Below are 22792 nucleotides of genomic sequence, written 5' to 3'. Positions count from 1 at the left end.
TCTGTGAAAGTTTTTCCTTATATGTCCTTTCTTTTTCACAAGTTAATTGTGACCTTGTAGTTCCTCAGCACCTGGCGGTTCGGTACCCCTTTTGAGGAGAGTTTTTATAACAAATAAATTGGTCTTCTCCTCCAGGTAGCGCCCCCCCGATGCCCGGTTAAAAAAGGGTGACCGCTCTCCCTATAGAATGGACCCCTGCCTTCAAGGACCATACTGATAGAAGGTCCGAGACGCTGACCCGCTCCATGTTTGCCATGCTGGGGTCGGCATCACGGTCTATTGTGGCCGCAACCTTGGTGTCTCAGACACTCACTGAATGGGCAAGATTTTGCACCAGACTGTGGAGGCTCCCTCCCAAATTTGTTAGACTGGCTAACCAGTTGGTCCAGGGCCTTGTATATATCTGTGATGCTACACTGGTTGCAGCACCCTTGATATCCAGAGCCTCTGTTTCGGCGGTGGTTTTGCGCCGCCTGATTTGGCTGAAATGCTGGTCTGCTGACCAAGCATCCAAAAAAGCCCTGACTGTTTTATCCTTCAGAGGTGGAAGATTTTTTGGTACTTCTCTGGATGAAATTATCAAGGATGTCACTGGGGGTAAGAGCACTGTCCTCCCTCAGTCCACCAGGGAAAAGGAGCCACGCCATAAGCCGGGTCCTTCGTTCTCCACTCAGAAGCAGTATTTTCTTCAGTCAGGCCTACAAGGGCTTAGCTGGGGGACAGAAATGTCCCTGGGTGCGCAAGTCAAACGAGCCGGCACCCAAACCTGCCAATGCATGAAGCCTTGCCCCCGCCTGACTTATGGGTGGGGGGACGGCTTTGCAGGTTCACAGCTCAGTGAACCTCCTGCTCTCCAACCAGTGGGTCTGCGAGGTGGTCTCTTCGGGATACAAGATAGTTTCTTTCCTATCCACCGAACAGATTATTTCCCTTAAGTCTCCCTCTCCTTCTGGCTCGTCGGTCTGCCCTGCTAGGGGCAGTGCAGGACTTGCTAAGTTGCGGGGTAATTTTACCCGTCCAGCAGGACGAGAGGTTTCAAGGATTTTATTCTAATCTGTTTGTGGTCCCAAAGGAGGACAAGGTCCGTCCAATTTTGACCTCAACGCCCTAAATGCCTTTGTGAGAGTGTCATGAACAGTCCCGGCCACTAGATGTCAGTAGCGGCACTTCGGCGCGCACGGGCCAGCGCACTAGCGGTAACGGCGCGGGCGCGCGCAATCGCGGAACCGTAACGTGCACGGGCGCACGCACCGGCGGCGGCGCGCGTGCACATGAGGACGCCGTTCTGGCGCCAAACTTGGGTTCAAAAGGATCCTGATCCCTGCACCTCTTGCTGACCAGTCTACAGCGCTTCCTGTGATTCCTGTACCCTTGTTCCTGATTGCACCTGTTCCTGATCTTCCGGTTTGTACCTGTTTCTCCTTGTCTTCCGCCTGCCCTGACTACGGATTGTTTGACCACTCTTCTGCCTGACCCACTGTACCTTCTGTTGCCCGCCTGTTGCCGACTCTGCCTGGACCTGACTCTGCTTGTCTGCTGCACCTGTACCGGATCCAATACCCGTCAGCGGATCCTTCTGCTGGGACTTATCTCTGCTGTCCTACGATACACCTTCCCCGCTGTTGCTGTTCTGCCTGCTTCCAGCGCCTCTACCTGCCTACTTGATCCGCCAGCTTGCACCAGCTCCCCAACACAGTCCGGGACCTCGGAAGCCTCTCACAGCCCAGCACCAGCGTTGCAACCGGCACTCGTGCGACTCTGTATCCCCGAGCCCCCTGTCTACTCTACCAGGGGTCTCGTGGTCAGGGGAGCAAGGGCGGCCACTCCTTGCACGTCGGGCTCGCCAACCAGGTACGTGACAGAGAGTAAGGAAGTTCTGCATGGAATCCATTTGTTCGGTGGTGGCTGCGCTCCATCTGGGAGATATTCTGACGTCCTTGGACATCAAGGACGCTTACTTGCATGTCCCAATTTGCGCAAGTCACCAGAGGGTTCTTCGCTTTGCGATAGGGGAGGACCACTATCAGTTTGTGGCCTTTCCTTTTATACTAGCGTCAGCACCAAGAGTTTTCACAGAGGTGCTCACACTGATCCTAGCTTTGCTGTGACAGCGAGGCATTGGCCATTGTGGGCTACTTAGACGACCTTCTTATGAGAGCAGCCTCTGGTTTCCGAATTAGAGGTGACTGTGTATATAGCCAGCCAGACCCTCCATGAATTTGGGTGGGTGTTAAACATTCAGAAGTCAGTCCTGGTCCCGACTTAGCGGTTGGAGTACCTAGGGTTGATTCTGGACTCCTCGGAAGCGAAGGTCTTTCTTCACCTGGAGAGATTGCAGACTCTTCAGTCTGCGGTGTAGCAGTTGGCATCCCGCAATTGCTCGTCTCTCCATTTTTTGCATGCAAGTCCTGGGCCTAATGGTAGCCCCCTTCGAGGCGGTACCTTATGCCCAGTTCCACACTCGTGTTTTGCAGAAGGAGATACTGTCCAAATGGAACAAATCTCCTTTGTCTCTGGATCGTCAGATTTAGTTAAGCCACCTAGTCAGGGTCTCTCTGATTTGGTGGCTAAGATTCCTGACTCTTTGGTCCGGGAAGTAGTTTCTTCCCTTCCAGTAGACGGTGATTATGACCGACGCCAGCCTCACGGGTTGGGGAGGCTTCTGGGGGGTCCAGCTGGTCCATGGTCGATGGACTCTACTGGAATCCCGTCTGCCGTTCAATGTCCTGGAACTCCGGGCGATAAGGGTACGCCTCTCCTCGTGATCGTGAAGGTTGCAATGTCGCCCAATCGGGTTTTAGTCGGACAACGCCATGGCTGTGGCTTATGTCAACCATCAGGGAAAACTGGCAGGTGGACTACCTGGGTCACCTGATGCTGGACCAGGGCGACTGGTCTTTGCACTCAGAGGTGTTTCAACTCCCTTGCAGGAGGTGAGGCTCACAGGGCGTGGATCTCCTGGCCTCTTGTCTCAACCACAAGGTGTCGGGGTTCGTGGCCAGGTCTAGCGATCCCTGTGCAGACTCGTCAGTCGCGTTGATGGCCCTGCGGGGTCAGTATCTGCTACTTTATGCCTCCCCTATTGAAGTTGCTTCCTTGGCTGCTCCATAGAGTGGAGGCCGAGGGGATTCCTTTGATTCTAATCGCTCCAGAATGGTCTCGGCGTCCTTGGTACGCCAATCTCGTGCGCCTAGTGGCAGATGTGCCCTGGCGGTTGCCAATGTGGTCCTATACTTCATCCTGCTTTAACAGTCGCTGGTTTTATCGGCATGGCTATTGAAGGCCAGGTCTTCAGAGACCGGGTCTTTCCGGCTCCATCATCTCACCCATGCTGAGGGCACGGAAGTCTTCTTCCAGGAAGATCTACCATCGTACCTGGAAGGCCTACATTTCTTTGTGGGAAAAGATGGCGTGTCGTTCATGGACGTTTTCGGTGTCCAGAGTCCAGCTGTCTTTGGGGCCTGGCGGTCTCATGAGGCAGACCATCATACAGGCCTGTGCTCTTGAGGGGCGGGCGCCCCCCTTCCGGTCACGGCACATTCGACCAGGGCAATTTGTGATTCCTGGGTTTTCTGACATCAAGCGTCTGTCTCACAGGTGTGCAAGGCGACAACTTGGTCGTCCATTCACACTTTTTCCAAGTTTTACAAGGTTGCTGTGAGTACATCTTCTGATGCTTCTTTCGGCCGCAAGGTTTTTCAGGTGGCTGTTTAAAGTTGAAGCTCCTCTGTTGAGGAGCTCTGCTTGTTTGGGGTGAAGTTAAATTGGTTTTACTGATGCTGTTCCCACCCCTCATTTTTTGACACTGCTTAGGGACGTCCCACTTGTCAAGATTTAAGGAGCTGTGTCCGTCCATGGACGATAAGAGAAAATAGGATTTTTTTGTACTCACCGTAAAATCTTTTTTTCTGTCGTCCATGGACGGACACAGCACCCACCCCTCCTTTTTAGATTTGTACTGCTTGTTACAAACTGAGGGAGGAGGGTTGTGTCCGGAGGGGGGCGGGGCTGTTCAACTCTGTTAGATAATTAAAAAAATGTTACTTTAACATGTTTCTGCCTAGTCCTCTCCTGGTAACAGAAACATAACCCACTTGTCAAGATTGAAAGATGAAGAGAAGGGGCCTGGAGTGCCAACGGGGCACCCTAGAGGATGAGGGACAGGGCTTCTCTGTGCAGCCTCTTGCACAGAGCAGGCAAGTATGACATGTTTATTATTTTTATAAAAAAAAAGCGAACCTTTACAATCACTTTAATTATTGTGCACCTATTAGCAGTTCTGTTTTGTTATGTTGTTACCAACCCCTCAGTTTATCGTTTGGAGACATCCTATGGTCTATGATTACAAGTCCTGTTTCCTGCACTGTACAATTAGGGTAAAAGGAAATTTGACCCGTTTGTACATTTCTTATCTTGGAGTACAATATAGGAAACAGGGCCCTTTCCACTGTCTCCTGTGGTCTCTCCTTATTGCTTGCCAAAGAACTGGAGTCTCAGAGTGGGTGTGGTTATAGGAGCATATGAGCATACCCCTAAGGGGAAAGTTCCTAATAAAGGGCCAGTGTTTAAAACAGAGTTCCACCCAAAAGGGGAAGGTCCACTTGTTTGCACCCTCCACTGCCATTTTTGCCTTTTTTTGGGGGGGGTTGCAGGTACTTGGTTTTGACAGGTACCTGCTCCGCCTCCGGGTAAGATTGCCGTGACGATTTTCGAGTATGCCCAGCCCCTCCTTCCTCCCGCTGTCTTCTGGGACACACATAGGTCCCAGAAGATGGTGGGATAATTCAGAAAGTGCAGCACAACTTGTGCATGCGCAGTAGCAAACCAGCTGTGAAGCGTAGACGATGCACACAGGATATTGTCCATATACAATATATATCCTATATGGTTTTATCTTTTTTCTTTTTGTTAACTTTGTAATTTTGTAATAAAATTTTAAATATTTTTTATATTCCCGTCTTGCCTCCAAAATCCGACCATCAATTACCGTTTTTTTTTTCCGAGTAAATGTTCTTTTTTGTCTTCTAAACTTACAGATGTGGCAAATATGAGTGCTCCCCCTTTTCCCCTTTTTTCGTTTTTTGATCCTGTCTTGTACATTACAAAATTAAATCCAAACCTCTTGATATAGCTGCAATTTGGTGTCGTTTTCTGTTTAACAGAAAAAATACTTAAAATCTGTTGTTGAGTTTGTGAAGTTTTGAAACTTTCTTTCAGCTATAACTACATACATAATAAGAAAGTATTTGTTTTCTGCCACTTTTACAGGCTGTATCAATTATCCAAGGCTGGTAAACTTTGTGTTCCTGCCATGAATGTAAACGACTCTGTAACCAAGCAGAAATTTGACAACTTATACTGCTGTCGGGAGTCCATACTAGATGGGTAAGGAGAATGTTACTGCACAGATTAAAGGTTTAAACAATCCTCAATGATTTGTCTGAGATGCACTGGTTTGCCAGGACCTCCAAACATCTATAATCCTTGTGACATCTGTTGTGAGTGTGGTATGGGATCTTAATAATACAGGGAATTTTAATAACATAAAATTGTAGTGTTTTGCGCTATTGGTAAATTATGGATAAAAGGGTATTGTCTGACCATAAGTAAAGTGTTTTTTTTTATTTTTTCTCTAAGTGCCTCCAGCCTTACGACAAATAAAAATGTTAACTTTGTTCAGACAATCAGTAACATACCACAATAATTCCCTGAGTTTGTTAATCTATGGGGAATTCTTACCAACGTATAAACATCTCCCAATATTATGAATAAGTAAATACATTTTATTACCGTATTTATTGGGGTATAGCGCGCTCCCGCGTATAGCACGCACCCCTAAAGTTGGGCAAAATTCCTGTGGAAAAAAGATTTTTTGTACTTACAGTTTTGGTGTCTTGCGCGGTGTCCATCGGCGGCCTCGTCGGGTCCGGCGTCCGTCTGCGGCTTTGGGTGTCCTCTTCGTCGGGTCTGGCGTCCTTCTGCGGCGTCCTCGCGTCCTCCCCGCTCGTTTCCCGCGCCGAGTTTGAATACTGCGCCGACATATACAGAGCGCAGTACACTCGTGTATTGTCGGGCAGGCTCGGCTACTCTCGCGCTGACGTCCTGTACGTCCAGGACGTCAGCGCGAGAGGAGCCGAGACTGGCCGACTATACACGAGTGTACTGCACTCGGTATATGTCGACGCAGTATTCAAACTCGGCGTGGGAAATCGGGTATTGGCGTATATCGCGCACCCACGATTTTGCCCTGATATTCAGGGAAAAAAAGTGTGCGGTATACGCCGATAAATACGGTAATTTACAACCGGAATTCCTGGTGATTAATATTTTATATCCATTACCAAAAACATCAACACGACAATGAAACTATTTTCCTTAACCACTTAAAGGAGTACTAAAGGAAAAAAAATGTTTTGCTGAAATGACTGTTTACAGGGTATAGAGACATAAAAGTTAACTGATTCCTTTTAAAAATGATTACAAATAGATTAAATTCAATCATATAATGTGCCTGTAGTTTCACTTTCGTTTTTAAACTGGTTTCATGTTTATGTGAAGTAAAGAGACCCACAGAACAAAAACAAACAAATCCAGGGCAGTGTTTTGTTTTTAAAATGCATCTGATTGGTTCTGAGGAGTTTTAGACACACAGCTTGGACCACAGTGAAAAGCTGCCATGAGATTTTTCATAAGGAGCCAGACAAGCAGGAAGTGTGGAGATCACAGCAGAATTACAGCAACTTTAAAGCAAAAACGAACAATGAGGACATGAAACCAGTACTGCAGTAAGGTAAAGAAAGCTATTTAGCTAAAATAAAAAATTCCTTTAGGCTAGGTTCACACCTAAGCGAATTGAGTGCGGTTTCAACCGCATCCAAATCGCAGGACATTTTAAAATACATTGTTTTCAATGAGGCTGGTTCACATATGTGCGATGCATCCGCACTGCGCATTGCCTCCAAACCGCGTGCGGTTTTTATGTCTTGCGGTGCGGCTCAGGTGCGAATTCAGTCCCATTATCTTCTATGGGTACGCATCTAAATCGCAGGTGTGTTGCGGTTTGAACGGAAGTTTTTTTTCCTCCTCCACCACCTCCCCCTTTTCCTAGTTCCTCCTCTGTCTGTTTCATGCTGCTGAGGTGAGTAGCCATGTCCAAAAAACGGAGCAAAAAAGTAACTGCTAAGGTGAAGGACTGTGTGGATTCCGAGGAGCTTTTCCGCCTTGTCAGGGAGAACCCACAAATCTATGACACCCGGCATACTAAATATAAGGACAATGTTTTGAAAAAAACTACCTGGGTTGAAATTACCAAAAGCCTTTTGCCAGAGTGGAGCATGTGCTCATCCCAAGTTCAAGCTGACAAAGGTAAGTTTGATTTATTTTTTCATTCCCTAACTTCTTAAATTATAATTCTAAGTAGACCCCAATAACTACAGTGCGTACCGCCCACAAATCCAGAGCAGGCCTTTATCCAAGCATGCATTCTGTCAGGGCATGTAAAGTCTGCTAACCCATACCATGCCACATGTTTTCTATCTTGGCATGGTGTTTTAGCAAAATCCTAATGCACCCTGTCCCCGTGTTGCTGGTGGCACGGGACTCATTCCCACACCCTTGGTCATTGTTTGTATGAGTCTGCGTGTGTGTCTATCACCAAAATATGTAAACTCACTTTACCAAGTATGTTTGCAGATCCTTGGGGGAGTGACTATCTGTATTTGTCATCCTATTGTGACGTTATTGGCCATGGTGGTCTTACAAAGACATCATCCTCTGTACAATGACACCCAGCAGAACACACATAACAGTGTCACCAAGCCAATTTTTGGTGTTTTTGTCCAATTTCAGGTAGAGAATAACTTCGGAGTCCTTAATATTCTGCAAAAAAATAACTTTATTATTTTTTTTTCAAGCTGCATTCAAATTACACATAGTGAAATTTTTAGCTTAGTATTTTATGTTTTAATATTTAAAGGGCCATATATTTTGATGACAACACCACATTTTTTGTTTTTAAATTGCCTGCATCTGCCAAGGTAACTCGCCAGCTGGCGATAGAAAGTAATTTAGAAATTGATCTCGAATCAATTTCCCACTGCTAGTGCCCCTAGTCAAACTCCACTGTGCCGCCTCCATGTTATGCATCATGGAATCCTCATAATCAATTCCATCACGTTCTTGCACATAGTTGTGCAGTGCACACGCAGTTTTGACAGCAGAGACAGCATGCTCCAAACTGAGATTGATGGCGGTGTGCAATATTCTCCATTTATTGGCAAGAATCCCAAATGCACACTCTACTACTCGACGTGCCCTAGTGAGCCGATAATTAAATATTCTTTTATCATTGCTCAGCGCTCTACTTGAGAATGGTCGAAGAAGATTTTTACCAAGGGCAAACGCTTCGTCCCCTACAAAAACAAATGGGAGGGCTGGCTCATTGGTTCCGGGCAAGGAGGAATCGTTAGGTAAATCCAGACTATTCGCCCTTATCATTCTCCCAAATGTGGAATGATTAAATACACCAGAATCAGAGCTGCTACCATAAGCACCCACATCAATATAAATGAAATTATATTTGGCATCTACCACTGCCATTAATACAAACGAAAAATATTTTTTATAATTAAAAAACTGACTCCCACTATCAAATGGCCTCAGGATGCGTATGTGCTTGCCATCGATGGCTCCCACACAGTTTGGAAAATTACATCTCTCCCAGAATTCATCTGATATCTTCAACCAATCTTCTTTTGTAGGCTTTTTGAAGACCAATGGTTTTAGTACATTCCATAAAACAAGGCATGTTTCATGTACAATGCCAGATATAGTTGATTTTCCAACCTTGAACTCATAGTGGAGACTTCCAAATGAATTTCCTGTAGCTAGGTACCTTCAACAAATAAGAAATATTAAATAATTAGTATCTTCTCTTTTTTTCAGTGGTATACATCAAGAATCGTTGGCGAAGCATGCGTGATGCCTTCAAGAAATACAACAAACATCTAAGAGAAGTGAGGAGTGGCTCGGGGGCACCAGCTAGAGTACCCTATATGTATGCAGAGGACCTTGCCTTCTTGAAACCACTCATAGAGATGAGAGGGTAAGTTATCCTCTACATCATCTATGTATCGTGACTATATATTTGGCATTAGTAATGTTTCTCTTTTTTAATAAAAACAGGACTGAAGCAAGTTGGGACGAACAGGATGTCCTGGAGGATCAACCAGAGAGCCAATCTGAGGCCCAATCGGTGGCAGCAGTTTGCATTGATCCAAATGAGGAAATACCTGAAATGCCACTTGGGTCAGATCTATGGGTCACAAACCCAGAGACTGATTCTGGATTGCCTGAGCCTATGCCTGGACCTTCCTCAGCTCCGACAACCATTGCGCGGCCTGCCAAAGTGGCACGTAAGCGAACGCCAGTATCGCAGATGGACATAAGCGAGCGTCTTCTAGAGATGTTACAACAAATGGCTGGAAAGGTGGATGCTTTCTTATGTCCAGCTACAATACTGGCGCTTAATTTTGTACCATTGATCAAAAAAGTTCTACCTGAGAGATATTTAGAAATGCGAACCACAGTAGAACACGTTCTGCAGTCATTTACAGTGCCAAGCGAGCAACCAACATTGGAAAGGCCATATGTAACAAAAGAAACAACACACATACACTTACCAATGTCAGGCCAGTACCCGGACCCAGGAAACCAACCTTACCCCTATGTTCCTCCATCCTACACTTCAAGCTTTCAGGAGCCAACTTCAATATATGAGGTACAACAGAGGCGAACTCCATATCCCATCCCATCCCCAATCCCTTCAATTATGCCACAAACACAAATGCAGGGGATGTATGTGCCACAGCAACATTGGCCACAGCAACATGGGCCTCAGACACATGGGCCACAGCAACATGGGCCTCAGACACATGGGCCACAGCAACATGGGCCTCAGACACATGGCCCACAGCACCATGGCCCACAGCACCATGTGCCACAGCACCATGGGCCACAGCACCATGGGCCACAGCACCATGTGCCACAGCACCATGGCCCACAGCACCATGTGCCACAGCACCATGGCCCACAGCAACATGTGCCACAGCACCATGGCCCACAGCAACATGTGCCACAGCACCATGGCGAGTCTAGCCATGCTTCAAGCACCGAGATTGATGAATCTACTTCAGCAAGTCAATACTCCTCAGACACACCATTATTTCCCAAAACATATCAACATCTCTAAAGTTTACGTTATGCCCACAGTAAACAAGCATGTGTGCATATTTTGAATCAAAGTTTAATCCAGAGGTAAACTTGAAGGCAAAGTTTTTATTTTTTATATTAGTCCAAGCAAATATATGTTGTCTATTTCTTTATTTTTGGGAGAAAAGTAAAAAATAAATATATTTTTGGGCATCTTATGTCTGGTTGTTCATTTCTAATTACAGATGTTGGATAGTTGAACCCAAAAAAGATTACATGCTTCAACATAAATTTGAAAATGCACATAGGTGTGGAAAAGTACCTTAATGTGATTAATAATCTTTGTGCAGGCTGGATGCTTGCTCTGAAGCATGTGTTCTGGCGCTCCAAACTATGGTACGTTAGTCCTAACAATTCATCAAAACTAAAAAAAAAAAAAAAAAAAATATTAAAATATTTAATATAGAACAATGGAGAAAGAAAATGTTTAGCAAAATTAAATAAAAAATCACCTGGTTATTGACATGCGTGTATAATTAAAAAACTTGTCCTCATGCCCACGGAGATCTTCATATAATATCATGAACTGCCCTCTTTCATCCCTATTTGCAATGATAGGATGAACCCAGTATCTTCTTCTTCTCCTCCTCCTTCTCCTCCTCTCAACTTCCAGCAAGATTGCTGCTGTTGCAGCAACAACTGTAGGCATGATCATGGGCAGGGCAGCACACATTTCTTCTGAAATCCAAATCCAATTCCACACTATACTGAATGCTCGTGAAAAAGGAAGAGTCCAAGAAAGGTCACTCCCTTTTATTACCTACATCATCACACAGCTAACAATGATTGGCCCTCACCAAAAACGCAGCTCAGATAATTATTTCTTCTAAATCGCACCCGATCCACAGCTAAACCGCAGTTGATCCGCAGAACACCCTCTAGAGAAATTCGCAACGGGAACGCAGCTCAAAAACGCAACGCACTAGTGTGATTCCGGCCTTAGTGATCCTTTAAGACCCGGACCAATATGCAGGCGAAGGACCCGAGGTGTTTTTACAATTTGGCACTACGCTGCTTTAACTGGTAATTGCACGGTCATGCAATGTTGTACCGAAACAAAATTTGCGTCCTTTTCTTCCCACAAATAGAGCTTTCTTTTGATGGTATTTTATTGCCTCTGCGATTAAATTTTTTTGCGATATAAACAAAAAAATACCGAAAATTTTGAAAAAAAAAGATATATTCTACTTTTTGTTATAAGAAAAATCGAATAAACTCAATTTAAGTCATACATTTAGGCCAAAATATATTCAGCACATGTCTTTAGTAAAATAAATCACAATAAGCGTATATTTATTGGTTTTCGCAGAAGTTATAGCGTCTACAAACTAGGGTAACCCCCAAATGACCCCATTTTGGAAAGTCGACACCCCAAGGAAATTGCTGAGAGGCATTTTGAGTCCATTGAATATTTTTTTGTCCCAAGTGATTAAATAATGACACAAAAAAAAAAAAAAAATTGTCACTAAATGATATATTGCTTACACATGCCATGGCTATATGTGGAATTGCACCCCAAAATACATTCTGCTGCTTCTCCTGAGTACGGGGATACCACATGTTTTGGGAGCCTAGCCGCGTATGGGGCCCCAAAAACCAAGCACCGCCTTTAGCATTTCTAAGGGCGCAAATTTTTGATTTCACTCCTCACTACCTATCACAGTTTCGAAGGCCATAAAATGCCAAAATAGCACAAACCCCCCCCCCAAATGACCCCATTTTGGATAGTAGACACCCCAAGCTATTTGCTCAGAGGCATGTTGAGTCCATGGAATATTTTATATTTTGCCACAAGTTGCAGGAAAATTACAAACTGATTTTTTTTCCGCACAAAGTTGTCACTAAATGATATATTGCTCACACATGCCATGGGCATATGTGGAATTACACCCCAAAATCCATTCTTTTGCTTCTCCTGAGTACGAGGATTCCACATGTGTGGGACTTTTTGGGAACCTAACCGCGTACAGGACCCTGAAAACCAAGCACCGCCTTCAATATTTCTAAGGGCATACATTTTTGATTTCACTCCTCACTACCTATCACAGTTTTGAAGCCCATAAAATGCCAAGATGGCACACAACCCCCCCAAATGACCCCATTTTGTAAAGAAGACACCCCAAGCTATTTGCTGAGAGGCATGTTAAGCCCACTGAATATTTTTTTTTTTTTTGCCCCAAGTGATTGAATACTGACCAAAAAAAATAAAAAAAATTACAAAAAGTTGTCACTAAATGATATATTGCTCACACATGCCATGGGCATATGTGAAAATACACCCCAAAATATATTCTGCTGCTTCTCCTGCGTACGGGACCCTGCAACTTGTGTCTAAATATAAAATATTCCATGGACTCGACATGCCTCTCAGCAAATCGCTTGGGGTGTCTACTTTCCAAAATGGGGTAATTTGGAGGGATTTTGAACTGTCCTGGCATTTTATGAACAACATTTAGAAGCTTATGTCACACATCACCCACTCTTCTAACCACTTGAAGACAAAGCCCTTTCTGACGCTGTTTGTTTACATGAAAACATATTTTTTTTTTTGCAAGAAAGTTAAGGAGTCTGCTGTACGAGATCTGTCGGAAGTTCCCGAGTGAGGACCTCTACACTTTTCGTTACTGAGTGGCTTGTTTCAAAGACGGGGAGAGCGTGAGTGGATCGGCGCATAGCATTGGCAGCGGTATTGTCGTGTCTGGCTGTATTACACTATTGCGTTTCCCCTTTTCTTGCATGTCCCACACCTGCTGTGGTGTATTGAGGAGGGGGGCTGAAGCCTGTTTTTTGCACCATCACTAATGACCAAGGCTGTGTCGTTGGAGCTACTGAAGTGATTTGAAGCTGAGTATAAGGCACCTGTTTCACAGAGCTGTTGTATCCAGTGACACTCTCACGCTGCTGCTAATCAACATTGTTTAACCCTATATTTTACCATCTACTCTATAGGGACGGTATTCTGAGATTGAGTACTATTTGATGCTCTGAATTAATTAGCTTTGTATTCATTTATTAATTTTTATACACTAATTTTTTTTCTCATCTATATATATTTTGTGTGCTTCACCCCACTGTGGCAATACGACCAATCCCCTATTCAGGGTTTTGAATTATTATCACAATTGGATTGATCTTAGTAAGGTATCACATAAATTAGTTGTTTTTAGCGCATATGTTTATATTTTTCACATTTTGTTGTTTGGTTGGTAACCCTTTTCACATACTGCAGCTTTTTACATTTATTTATTAATTGTGTGGTGTAATTTGGATTTAGTAGCGCTGTAGTTTATCAGTTATAAGTTTACACACAGCTCTCCCCGTTCTTCAGCTCTGGGGACCGATCGCGGGACTCCAGCGGCGATCGGGTCCACGGGTACCGCGGTCACGGAGCTTCGGACCGGGTCACGGGCACGCGCCCACGGCTGGGCTTAAAGAGCCTGGTACATGTACGTGGATGTGCCCAGCCGTACCATTCTGCCAACGTATATCGGCGTGAAGGGGTCCTTAAAGTGGGGGTTCTGCGGGAATGTCTTTTTTTTTTGATCGTTCTTGCGCTCTTACCTTACTCAATCTGCTATCCTCGTGAGCCATTCTTCTAGCCACCAGGATCGTCATTGTCCAGGAAAGGATGTTTTATAAAAATTGACATTTTCATCTTAATTGTGGGCACTCTGAAGCCCTCCTGGATTCGCTTCAGAGGAAATGGCGGAATTGTATCCGCCCGCGTCACATGACCAGCTGGAAGAGTCATGTGACCTGCTGAAATCACGCAAGACTACGTCTGCTGAGGTATAGAGAATGATCTCCTGGGCAGCGTCACGCTGTGCTCCCAGGAATCATTGCAGCGATCGCAGCCGAAGCGACACGCCCACTCCCGGGGGATTGAAACCAGGAAGTGCCTCGTGAAGATGTCAGCAATAAGGTATGGGAGCATTTTTAATAATTTTTTTTAATCATTTTGGACAGCAAACTGTTGTAACAGCCAGTCAGCCCGTGTGTTTAAGGCTGACTTGTAAAATCGGATGAACCTCCACTTTAAGTGGTTAAAGCACTAAAACACACTATGTTGCCCAAATTATTGATGAAATAAAAAAGATGACCTTAGTCTGAGTACGTATGTCCATATACTTACCTGCTGCTAATCCTCAGCCCTCACAACATGACTGAGCTCCGGGGGAGCCCAGAGATTAACAACACTACCAGTGACAGGGTGAGTGTGAGCGGGGACTGACTGGGACACGTGTGTGCATGGAGTGTACAGGGCCTAGTGGGGGCACTACTTTCATCTGTGGAGGGGGGCACTACCTTCATCTGTTGGGGCCTTACCTTATCTAGTGGAAGGCTGCATGGCAAGTGACATTCCGCACCTCGTGGCAGGCAGCGTGGCAATTGACATTCCGCATCTGGTGGCAGGCAGCGTGGCAAGTGACATTCCGCATTTGGTGGCAGGCAGCGTGGCAAGTGACACGCTCAAAGCTCCCACTGATTCTGCATTATGGTGGGTTTAACTATTTCATTTATTATTACAATGTAATAATAGAAATAATGAGCATTCAGTAAAGCCAATTGATTTAAGTACAGAGACACATTTTTGTATCAGCGTCTCGCCTTACAGGCAATATGAAACGGCGCCATCAACTGGTCGTTGAGGTCCACCCCTCCCATTTTTTTGTTATATTGGTGGACACAGAGGGTTTTTTTCCACAACACCAGCCACCGTACAAATTTGTACTGTAGTGTCTGCAAGAAGGGTGGTAAGAACGAAAACATTCTTATTGTCCCGCCACTTCACAGCGAGCAAATTATTACACTTTGAGCAGGCTCTCTCCCCCAGCCTAAGAGGGGATTCTACAAGCCGCTGGGGAAAGCCCCGGCGATTTGGTCGCACAGTGCCACATGCTCCAATCTCAAACAAGTGACTAAAAAGTGGCACGCTTGTGTAATAATTGTCCACATACAAGTGGTACCCCTTTCCGAATAAGGGTAACACCAAGTCCCACACAATCTTGCCAGTGCTCCCTATGTAATCTGGGCAGTCCTCCAGCTGTACCTGACTATCTTTGCCCTCATAAACCATAAAGCTCCATGTATAGCCTGTTGCCCTGTCCCAGAGCTTATAGAGCTTGACCCCGTATCTGGCACGCTTGCTGGGAAGGTACTGCTTGAAAGACAAGCGGACAGAAAATTTAACTAGGGACTCATCAACGCAGACAACTTGATGGGGAGTATACAAGGCTGCAAAACGTTCATTGAAGTGGTTTGTGAGGGGCCAAATTTTGTAGAGCTGGTCGTATTAAGGGTCTCCACATGGACGACAAAGTTCATTGTCATTGAAATGCAAGAACCGCAGGATCACCTTGTATCGTTTCCTGGCCATGGAAGCAGAGAACACGGGCATATGGTCATGTGGACTTGTGGACCAATAAGTCCGCAACTTAGGAAATTGGTGTATGCCCATGTTGAGGCAAAGGCCCAGAAAGGTTTTAAATTCGGAAACCGTAAGTGGTTTCCATTCTCTGGCAAGGACGGACCAGGGATTAGCGGCGATGTAATTACCAGCATATTAATTACTCTGGTCCGCAATAAATCTATAGAGATCTTCTGTGAAAAACAGCGAATAAAAATCAAGTGACGTAAAATCACCTGAATACCGGGTTGGCAAGTGAATGGGGGAAGTACGGGTTCTGCAGAAGTGGTGGGGACCCAATCAGGATAGGCAAATTCTGCAGGAAGGGCACTATGGGCATGACGGGCCTGTCTTTGTCTTCTTCTTGGTGGCAGTGGGACACCACTTGTGCTTGCCAGCTTAAACTGTACTTATGGGACTCGCAACGTCACCACGTGATACTGCAGTGCTGGATGAACGACCAGGGTGTACTAGGCCGCTGGTGCTTGCCATTTCACCAGAAGGAATAGCAGTGCTAGTACTGGCTCTCTGCTCCATACAAGGGTCCTGCGGTTCTTTCTCCTCAACAATATCAGAATGGGGTTGGGTACGCTTGGCCTTAGCAGGGACCATAACTTTGTCAGGGTTGTATTCTGAGCCAGAATCTGACAGATGCGTGACCTCCTCTTCACTATCTGTCAGGCTCAGAAACTCAAGGGCCTCTTTACTAGTGTACATTCGCTTTGCCATTTTGGGCTCTAAATTTAGTGGTACACTAGTAAGGATTCACAGGTAAAAAAGCACCTGACCTGTCGGCAAATGTATAAAACGCTTCCAAAAAAAAAAACTGTTAGCAATCGCAGGGATCAGGCCTGTCTCTGCGAACGCTGCAGTTATGTGTGTTGTGTTTTGTAAGTGACAGTGATCGATCTATACTGCACTTGGGTGGGCTTGGCTGGGCTGGGCGGAGGGGCAAAACGCAGGTGCTAGCGGGTATCTGGGCTGATTCCGCTAACAATGCGTTTTTGGGAACTTTAAACTGCTGGGTACGCTAGTATAGATCTGATCAGATCAGATATTGATCTGTTCAGATACTATACCACTAAGAAGGGTGTATGCTTTGTGTGTGGGTGTAAGCGTTACTGGCACTAACCTGACGCAGCCTGGGGCGACGCAGACCCTGACTGACGCTAACATTTAATTGATATCACCCGCCGGGCGATCAGGGGGTTAAACCTTTATTGGGTTATATACGGCGGGTGCCCTGATGCTATAAACGGCAAACTAACTAACCAGCGTCACCAGTGACACTTATACGGTGATCACTGGTGAAAGGGTTAACTCTAGGGGCAATCAGGGGGTTAAAACCTTTATTAGAAAATGTATGGGGGTATCTGACGCTATAAAAACCTGGCGGCGAACCTAAAACTATAATTGACTACCTAGCGGCCCCAGCGACACTAATACAGCGATCAGAAAAACGGTCGCTTAGTGACACTGGCGATAGGGGGTGAAAGGGTTAACTGGGGGGGTGATCAAGGGGTTAAACCTTTATTGGGGGGGGTAGGGGGCTACCCTGGACCTAAAGGGGCCTAAGACTAACTGCCCTGACACTTTTTACTGTCACAAATGACACTAAATTCAGTGATCAGTAAATAAATGATCACTGCAATCAGTGACACTGTGACTAGGGGCTGGGGGGTTAAGGGTGCCTATGTGTACCTGGTGTCAGTGTGCTGTTTGGTGCAACTCACGTGAGATGTCTTCACTCCTCTCGCCGGACGAAAAGACCGACACAAGGAGAGATGACATCACTTCCTCTGCCTGTGTTTACATTACACACACACAGACGGCAGGTAATTCGCTGGGAGCGATCGCGAGGGGGTGACTAGAAACCAATGGCCGCCCCCTCATCATCGATCGTGTGATCCCTTTTATAGGGCTACACAATCGATGATGTCACACCTACAGCCACACCCCCCTACAGTTAGAAACACATATTAGGTCATACATAACCCCTTCAGCGCCCCCTTGTAGTTAACTCCCAAACTGCAATTGTCATTTTCACAGTAAACAATGCATCTCAAATGCAGTAAGGGGCTTGTGATATTTGCAGCCTGTGGATTCAGTTTTTCTCCTTGTGTTTTAGGGCTATACCTGGGACCAGCCATTGCTTGGTTCTCCCTCGCTGCCAGTTTCTCCTCCAATGTCGGGGTTCCTCTCTCCACTGCTAACGGGTCCCCCTTTGGAGATAAAACATCTAGTACCATTCCATTTGAGAGTTCAGGGGGGCTGTGATCTAATATCAGGGTATCTGCTATTTGCGCATCTTTGTCTCTATTTCTATACCCCTCTTGGTCAGTTTCCGCCCTTTCCACATTGGGTCTCCCCTCTTCAGGCATCAGACAGCCTTGTTCCTGCACCACAGTGTCTTTTCCTTCACTCAGAGGGTATTGTTCTACATTGGGAATGTCCCTTTCCAGAAGCTTCCTCCCCGTTCTATTGTCTGTGATCCCCTCCCATACACTGCATGGGCCCGTCCAGCTGTTTGGACACCACAACTTGTGGTCCGTTCGCTTCGCACTATCTCCATTAGCATCCATAGCCCCACGTCTCCTTTCTTCCTCTCTTTCCTTTTATACAGCCCCTGCTTTGCACGGGGGCAAATTTAAGTTTGTATCCCTCCTGTCTCATTCCGGCTTCCCTTAGCCGGCTGCTGCACAGCTTGTCGGCGTGTGGTCATCGCTAATGTCAATGTTTCATACATTTTTGGGGGAAATGTCTACAGGTAAATGGCCAGTAGCTAAATAATCAAACAGTCAAACACATTAACGTTGGCAAATCAGTTCAGCCAGGCTGCTGAAAAAGTTTTCAGCTTTTGTGTTTAGTGTAGTAAAGAAAAAAAAATTGTATAGACTTTCAATTCAGTAGGAGTATAGGAGTGTAAATGAGGAATTTAATACATTTTCAGGAATCACTTTCCACATCTTCTCGCTTGTTGCAAATTATGAGAGAAAGAATTAATGATAAAGGGAGTATACCGTCCTGCCACCTTTTGCAAGGCAGCTACACCCTAGTTTACACTGTCCAAACACCTTCCTTTGGAGAGAGAAACTTAGTCTTTTTGGTGATGCGACTAGTGCGATTACTGCAACTGAGGTGAATTTTTCTTTTATATACTTGGATTTTTTATTTCAGGTTCTTAGCTACGCCTTGGATATACAGTTTATATGAACCATAAGCAAGTAAATAACTAAATGTTTTTATCCAATACAGTATTTCACAGTCCAACATATATTCTTATGCGACCAAAGAATTTTTACTGAATACAGGCTTATTTTGCTTTCTCTGATTGCTCTCAGGTTGCAGATATTATGTCAGCAAAATGTTCCCTGGATATGTGACAGTCCAGTATTCCAACAGTCAGTGCACTACAATATGCATCTAAGGATGACTCACCCGCTTGCAGCCACAGTGTCCGCTTCTTACATGCAGATTATCAGGTTATCAGTCCGTGTCAGAGTGGGGGGACTCAAAGCAAGACCTTTGAGACACAAAGAGCATGGAGAAATAGAAGGTTTTCCCCCTTTTTTTTGGGGGGGGGGGAGTTTCTGCACTTAAGTGGCCAGTAGCTAGGCAATTAAGCAGTCTAACACATTAACATGTCTATTCAGCCCCACGAGTAGGAGATTTTTCAGCTTCTATGTATAATACAAAAATGGATGGAAAAGTAGGCATTCTGCTGATGCAGTATTGGGAGTCAAGCAAAAGAAGGCATATATTTCCACTTTAGGCAGCAATCCTTCTCCTAGTCTTGCCTCAGCCGACCAGCCTTTTGAACAACATTTTCACTTTTAGCAATTAAAAAAAGAGAAGTCTCCTACCCGAGCCCCGAGCCCTGGACCTGCAGTCCTGCAGTTTAACCAGTCCAACAGCATCTTGCAGCTCCAATAGTCTCCATGCACCCTCTGTCCTCCCTCTGCATGCCGTGGTCCCTGTCTCCACTCTGCTCAGCCCCAGGCGGCTCCACCAGCTGTGGTCACCCAGATAGTCCAGCAATCCGCGACCCCAGGAGCCCGCCCTGCTCTCCTCACGAGACTGCGCCACTAAACAGCACACACAGGGTGACCAATAACTCCTCTGCGCCGACCACTCCAAGCCACTCCAGGCAGCCCCGATCGTCCCGACCACAGCGCCACATCACAAAGCCTCAGGCGAGGTCCTCCGTGCACAGCCGACAGCAAGCAGTGGCAGGGGAAAGTAAGGAACCATTTGCGCCTTAACCACTTAAGGACCGCCTCCTGCACATATACGTCGGCAGAATGGCAAGGCTGGGCACAAGCCAGTACCTGTACGTCCTCTTTAAGTGCCCAGCCAAGGGTCGAGGGCTCCCGCGACCCTGTCCGAAGCTCCGTGACCGTGGACCCGATCGCCGCCGGAGTACCATGATCAGCCCCTGTAGCTGAAGAACGGGGAGAGCTGTGTGTAAACACAGCTTCCCCGTTCTTCACTGTGGCGCTGTCATTGATCGTCTGTTCCCTGATTTAGGGAAAGACAATCAATGACGTCACACATCCAGCCCCGCCCCGCCCCACTACAGTTAGAAACACATATGAGGTCACACTTAACCCCTTCAGCGCCCCCTAGTGGTTAACTCCCAAGTTGCAATTGTCATTTTCACAGTAAACAATGCATTTTTATAGCACTTCTTGCTGTCAAAATGACAATGGGGTAGATTCAGGTACATTTGCGCTTTTTTTGCGGAGGCGCAGGGCAACGTTTTTGCCCTGCGCCCCCGCAAATTTACTGCGCTGCCCTTGATTCACGGAGCAGTAGCTCCGTAAATTGCGTGGGCGCGCCGGCAAAATGGCCGGCGTAAGCGCGCCCAATTTAAATGATCCCGTAGGGGGCGGGAATCATTTAAATTAGGCGCGTTCCCGCGCTGATCGTAGAGCGCATGCTCCGTCGGGAAACTTTCCCGACGTGCATTGCGGCAAATGACGTCGCAAGGATGTCATTTGCTTCAAAGTGAACGTGAATGGCGTCCAGCGCCATTCACGAATCACTTACGCAAACTATGTAAATTTGAAATTTCGCGACGCGGGAACGACGGGTATACTTAACATTGGCTGCCCCTGCTAATAGCAGGGGCAGCCTTACGCGAAAGACGCCGTACGGAAACGACGTAAACTGCGTACGCAGGGCTCGCGTAACGTTGTGAATCGGCGTTAGTATGCAATTTGCATACTATACGCTGAGCACAACTGGAACGCCACCTAGCGGCCATCGCAAGAATGCAGCCTAAGATATGCGGGCATAAGAGCCTTATGCCGCACATATCTTAGGCTGCAGTCGGCGTAACGAGGTTCCTGAATCAGGAGCATTCGTTACGCCAGGGCAAGTAAGCAATTGCGCTGTGTAACTATGGTTACACAGGCGCAATTGCTTCTTGAGTCCGGGCCAATGGTCCCAAAAATGTGTCAAAATTGTCTGATGCGTCCGCCATATTGTCGCAGTCACAAAAAAAATCGCTGAACGCCGCCATTAGTGGTAAAAAAAATAATTATAAAAATGCAATAAAACTATCCCCTATTTTGTAAACGCTATAAATTTTGCGCAAACCAACCGATAAACACGTATTGCGATTTTTTTTTTACCAAAAGTAGGTAGAAGAATACGTATCGGCCTAAACTGAAGAAAACATATTTTTTTTATATACCGTATTTATCGGCGTATACACACACTTTTTTCCCCTTAAAATAAGGGGGAAATCGCGGGTGCGCGATATACGCCGATACCCGCTTCCCGCACTCAGTTTGAATGCCTCCGCCGACATATACCGAGCGCAGTAAACTCGGGTACATTCGGCCAGACTCGGCTTCGCTCGTGGTCACGCTCTGTGACGTTTATGCGTGAGAAGCCGAGCGTGCCGAGTGTACTGCGCTCGGTATATGTCGGCGGAGGCGTTCAAACTGAGCGCGGGAATCGGGGATTCGGCAAGGAGACAGCGCGGGAGAAGCCGGGAGGACACCACTGAGGCCACAGACGGACACCGGACCGGACGAGGCCGCCGATGGACGCCGGGCAAGACACCAAAACAGTAAGTAGTAAATGGTTTTTTTACAGGATTTCGGGTCTACATTAGGGGTGCGCGCTATACGCTGGAGCGTGCAATACCCCTATAAATACGGTATTATTGGGGGATATTTATTATAGCAAAGAGTAAAAAATATTGAATTTTTTTCAAAATTGTCACTCTATTTTTGTTTATAGCGCAAAAAAATCAAAACCGCAGAGGTGATCAAATACCACCAAAAGAAAGCTCTATTTGTGGGGAAAAAGGACGCCAATTTTGTTTGGGAGCCACGTCGCACGACCGCGCAATTGTCTGTTAAAGCGACGCAGTGCCGAATCGCAAAACCTGGCCGGGTCCTTTAGCTGCCTAAAGGTCCGGGTCTTAAGTGGTTAAGTGGTTAATATTTGACAAATAATGTATGACAAATAACCCAATGGTAGCCCCACTGACTATGTTAAAAAAGTTGTGATAACCGTGCCTTGAATTAAAAAAACATCTCTTGTCGCTCGTAAGAACTATCTTCTGAATTTCTCTGGCCGGAAGGAATTCAAAGTATGTCTTGCGGAGTCACCAGATAGATATTATCAATTTGAAGGAAGTATTTATTTAAACAGAGCTACCAGATTGAATGGGGTGATAAATAATTTCCCTGGGACCACAGTAGCCAAATTTGTTGTAATACATGTTGATCTTAATTTCACCCATAAACAGCTTCCACACACCAGGCCAATACGGGGTCAGTTTTGAAATGCTAAACTACCCTCCCTCCACACATTATTGCATAAGATAAAATGTAAACAGTAACATACAATTCCTAATAATTTTCCCTTCACATAGTATTGGCTAAAATAAAATGTATACAGTAAAATATGATTCCTATAGTTTTGGGAAGAGAACATTTTTATCAATAATTATATGGTCAGTATCTCTCCACTGTTTAAAGGAAAGGATGTAGATTCGATTCATCCTAACAGCACTGTCCAGTGAGATGGAGAGTGGTCACTTATTACCAAATTTGTGTTCGTCCAGAGAGTGTATGTCAGTGTGTGGGTCGGTGGTCC

General features: G+C 45.8%; 1 protein-coding gene across 1 annotated transcript in view; it reads left to right on the top strand.

Moving 5' to 3' along the window:
* AHCYL1 (adenosylhomocysteinase like 1) overlaps nt 1–22792 on the top strand; it is an 810468-nt gene that overhangs the window by 340798 nt on the left and 446878 nt on the right. The window contains exon 8 of the mRNA XM_040337629.1: nt 5269–5385. Coding sequence (XP_040193563.1) covers nt 5269–5385 — 117 coding nt within the window. The remainder of the gene's footprint in view (nt 1–5268; nt 5386–22792) is intronic.

The sequence above is a fragment of the Rana temporaria genome, chromosome 2 (assembly GCF_905171775.1).
Source record: "Rana temporaria chromosome 2, aRanTem1.1, whole genome shotgun sequence".
NCBI lineage: Eukaryota > Metazoa > Chordata > Amphibia > Anura > Ranidae > Rana > Rana temporaria.
The sequence above is the reverse complement of the archived record's forward strand: the minus strand, read 5'-3'. Positions and strand labels throughout refer to the sequence as shown.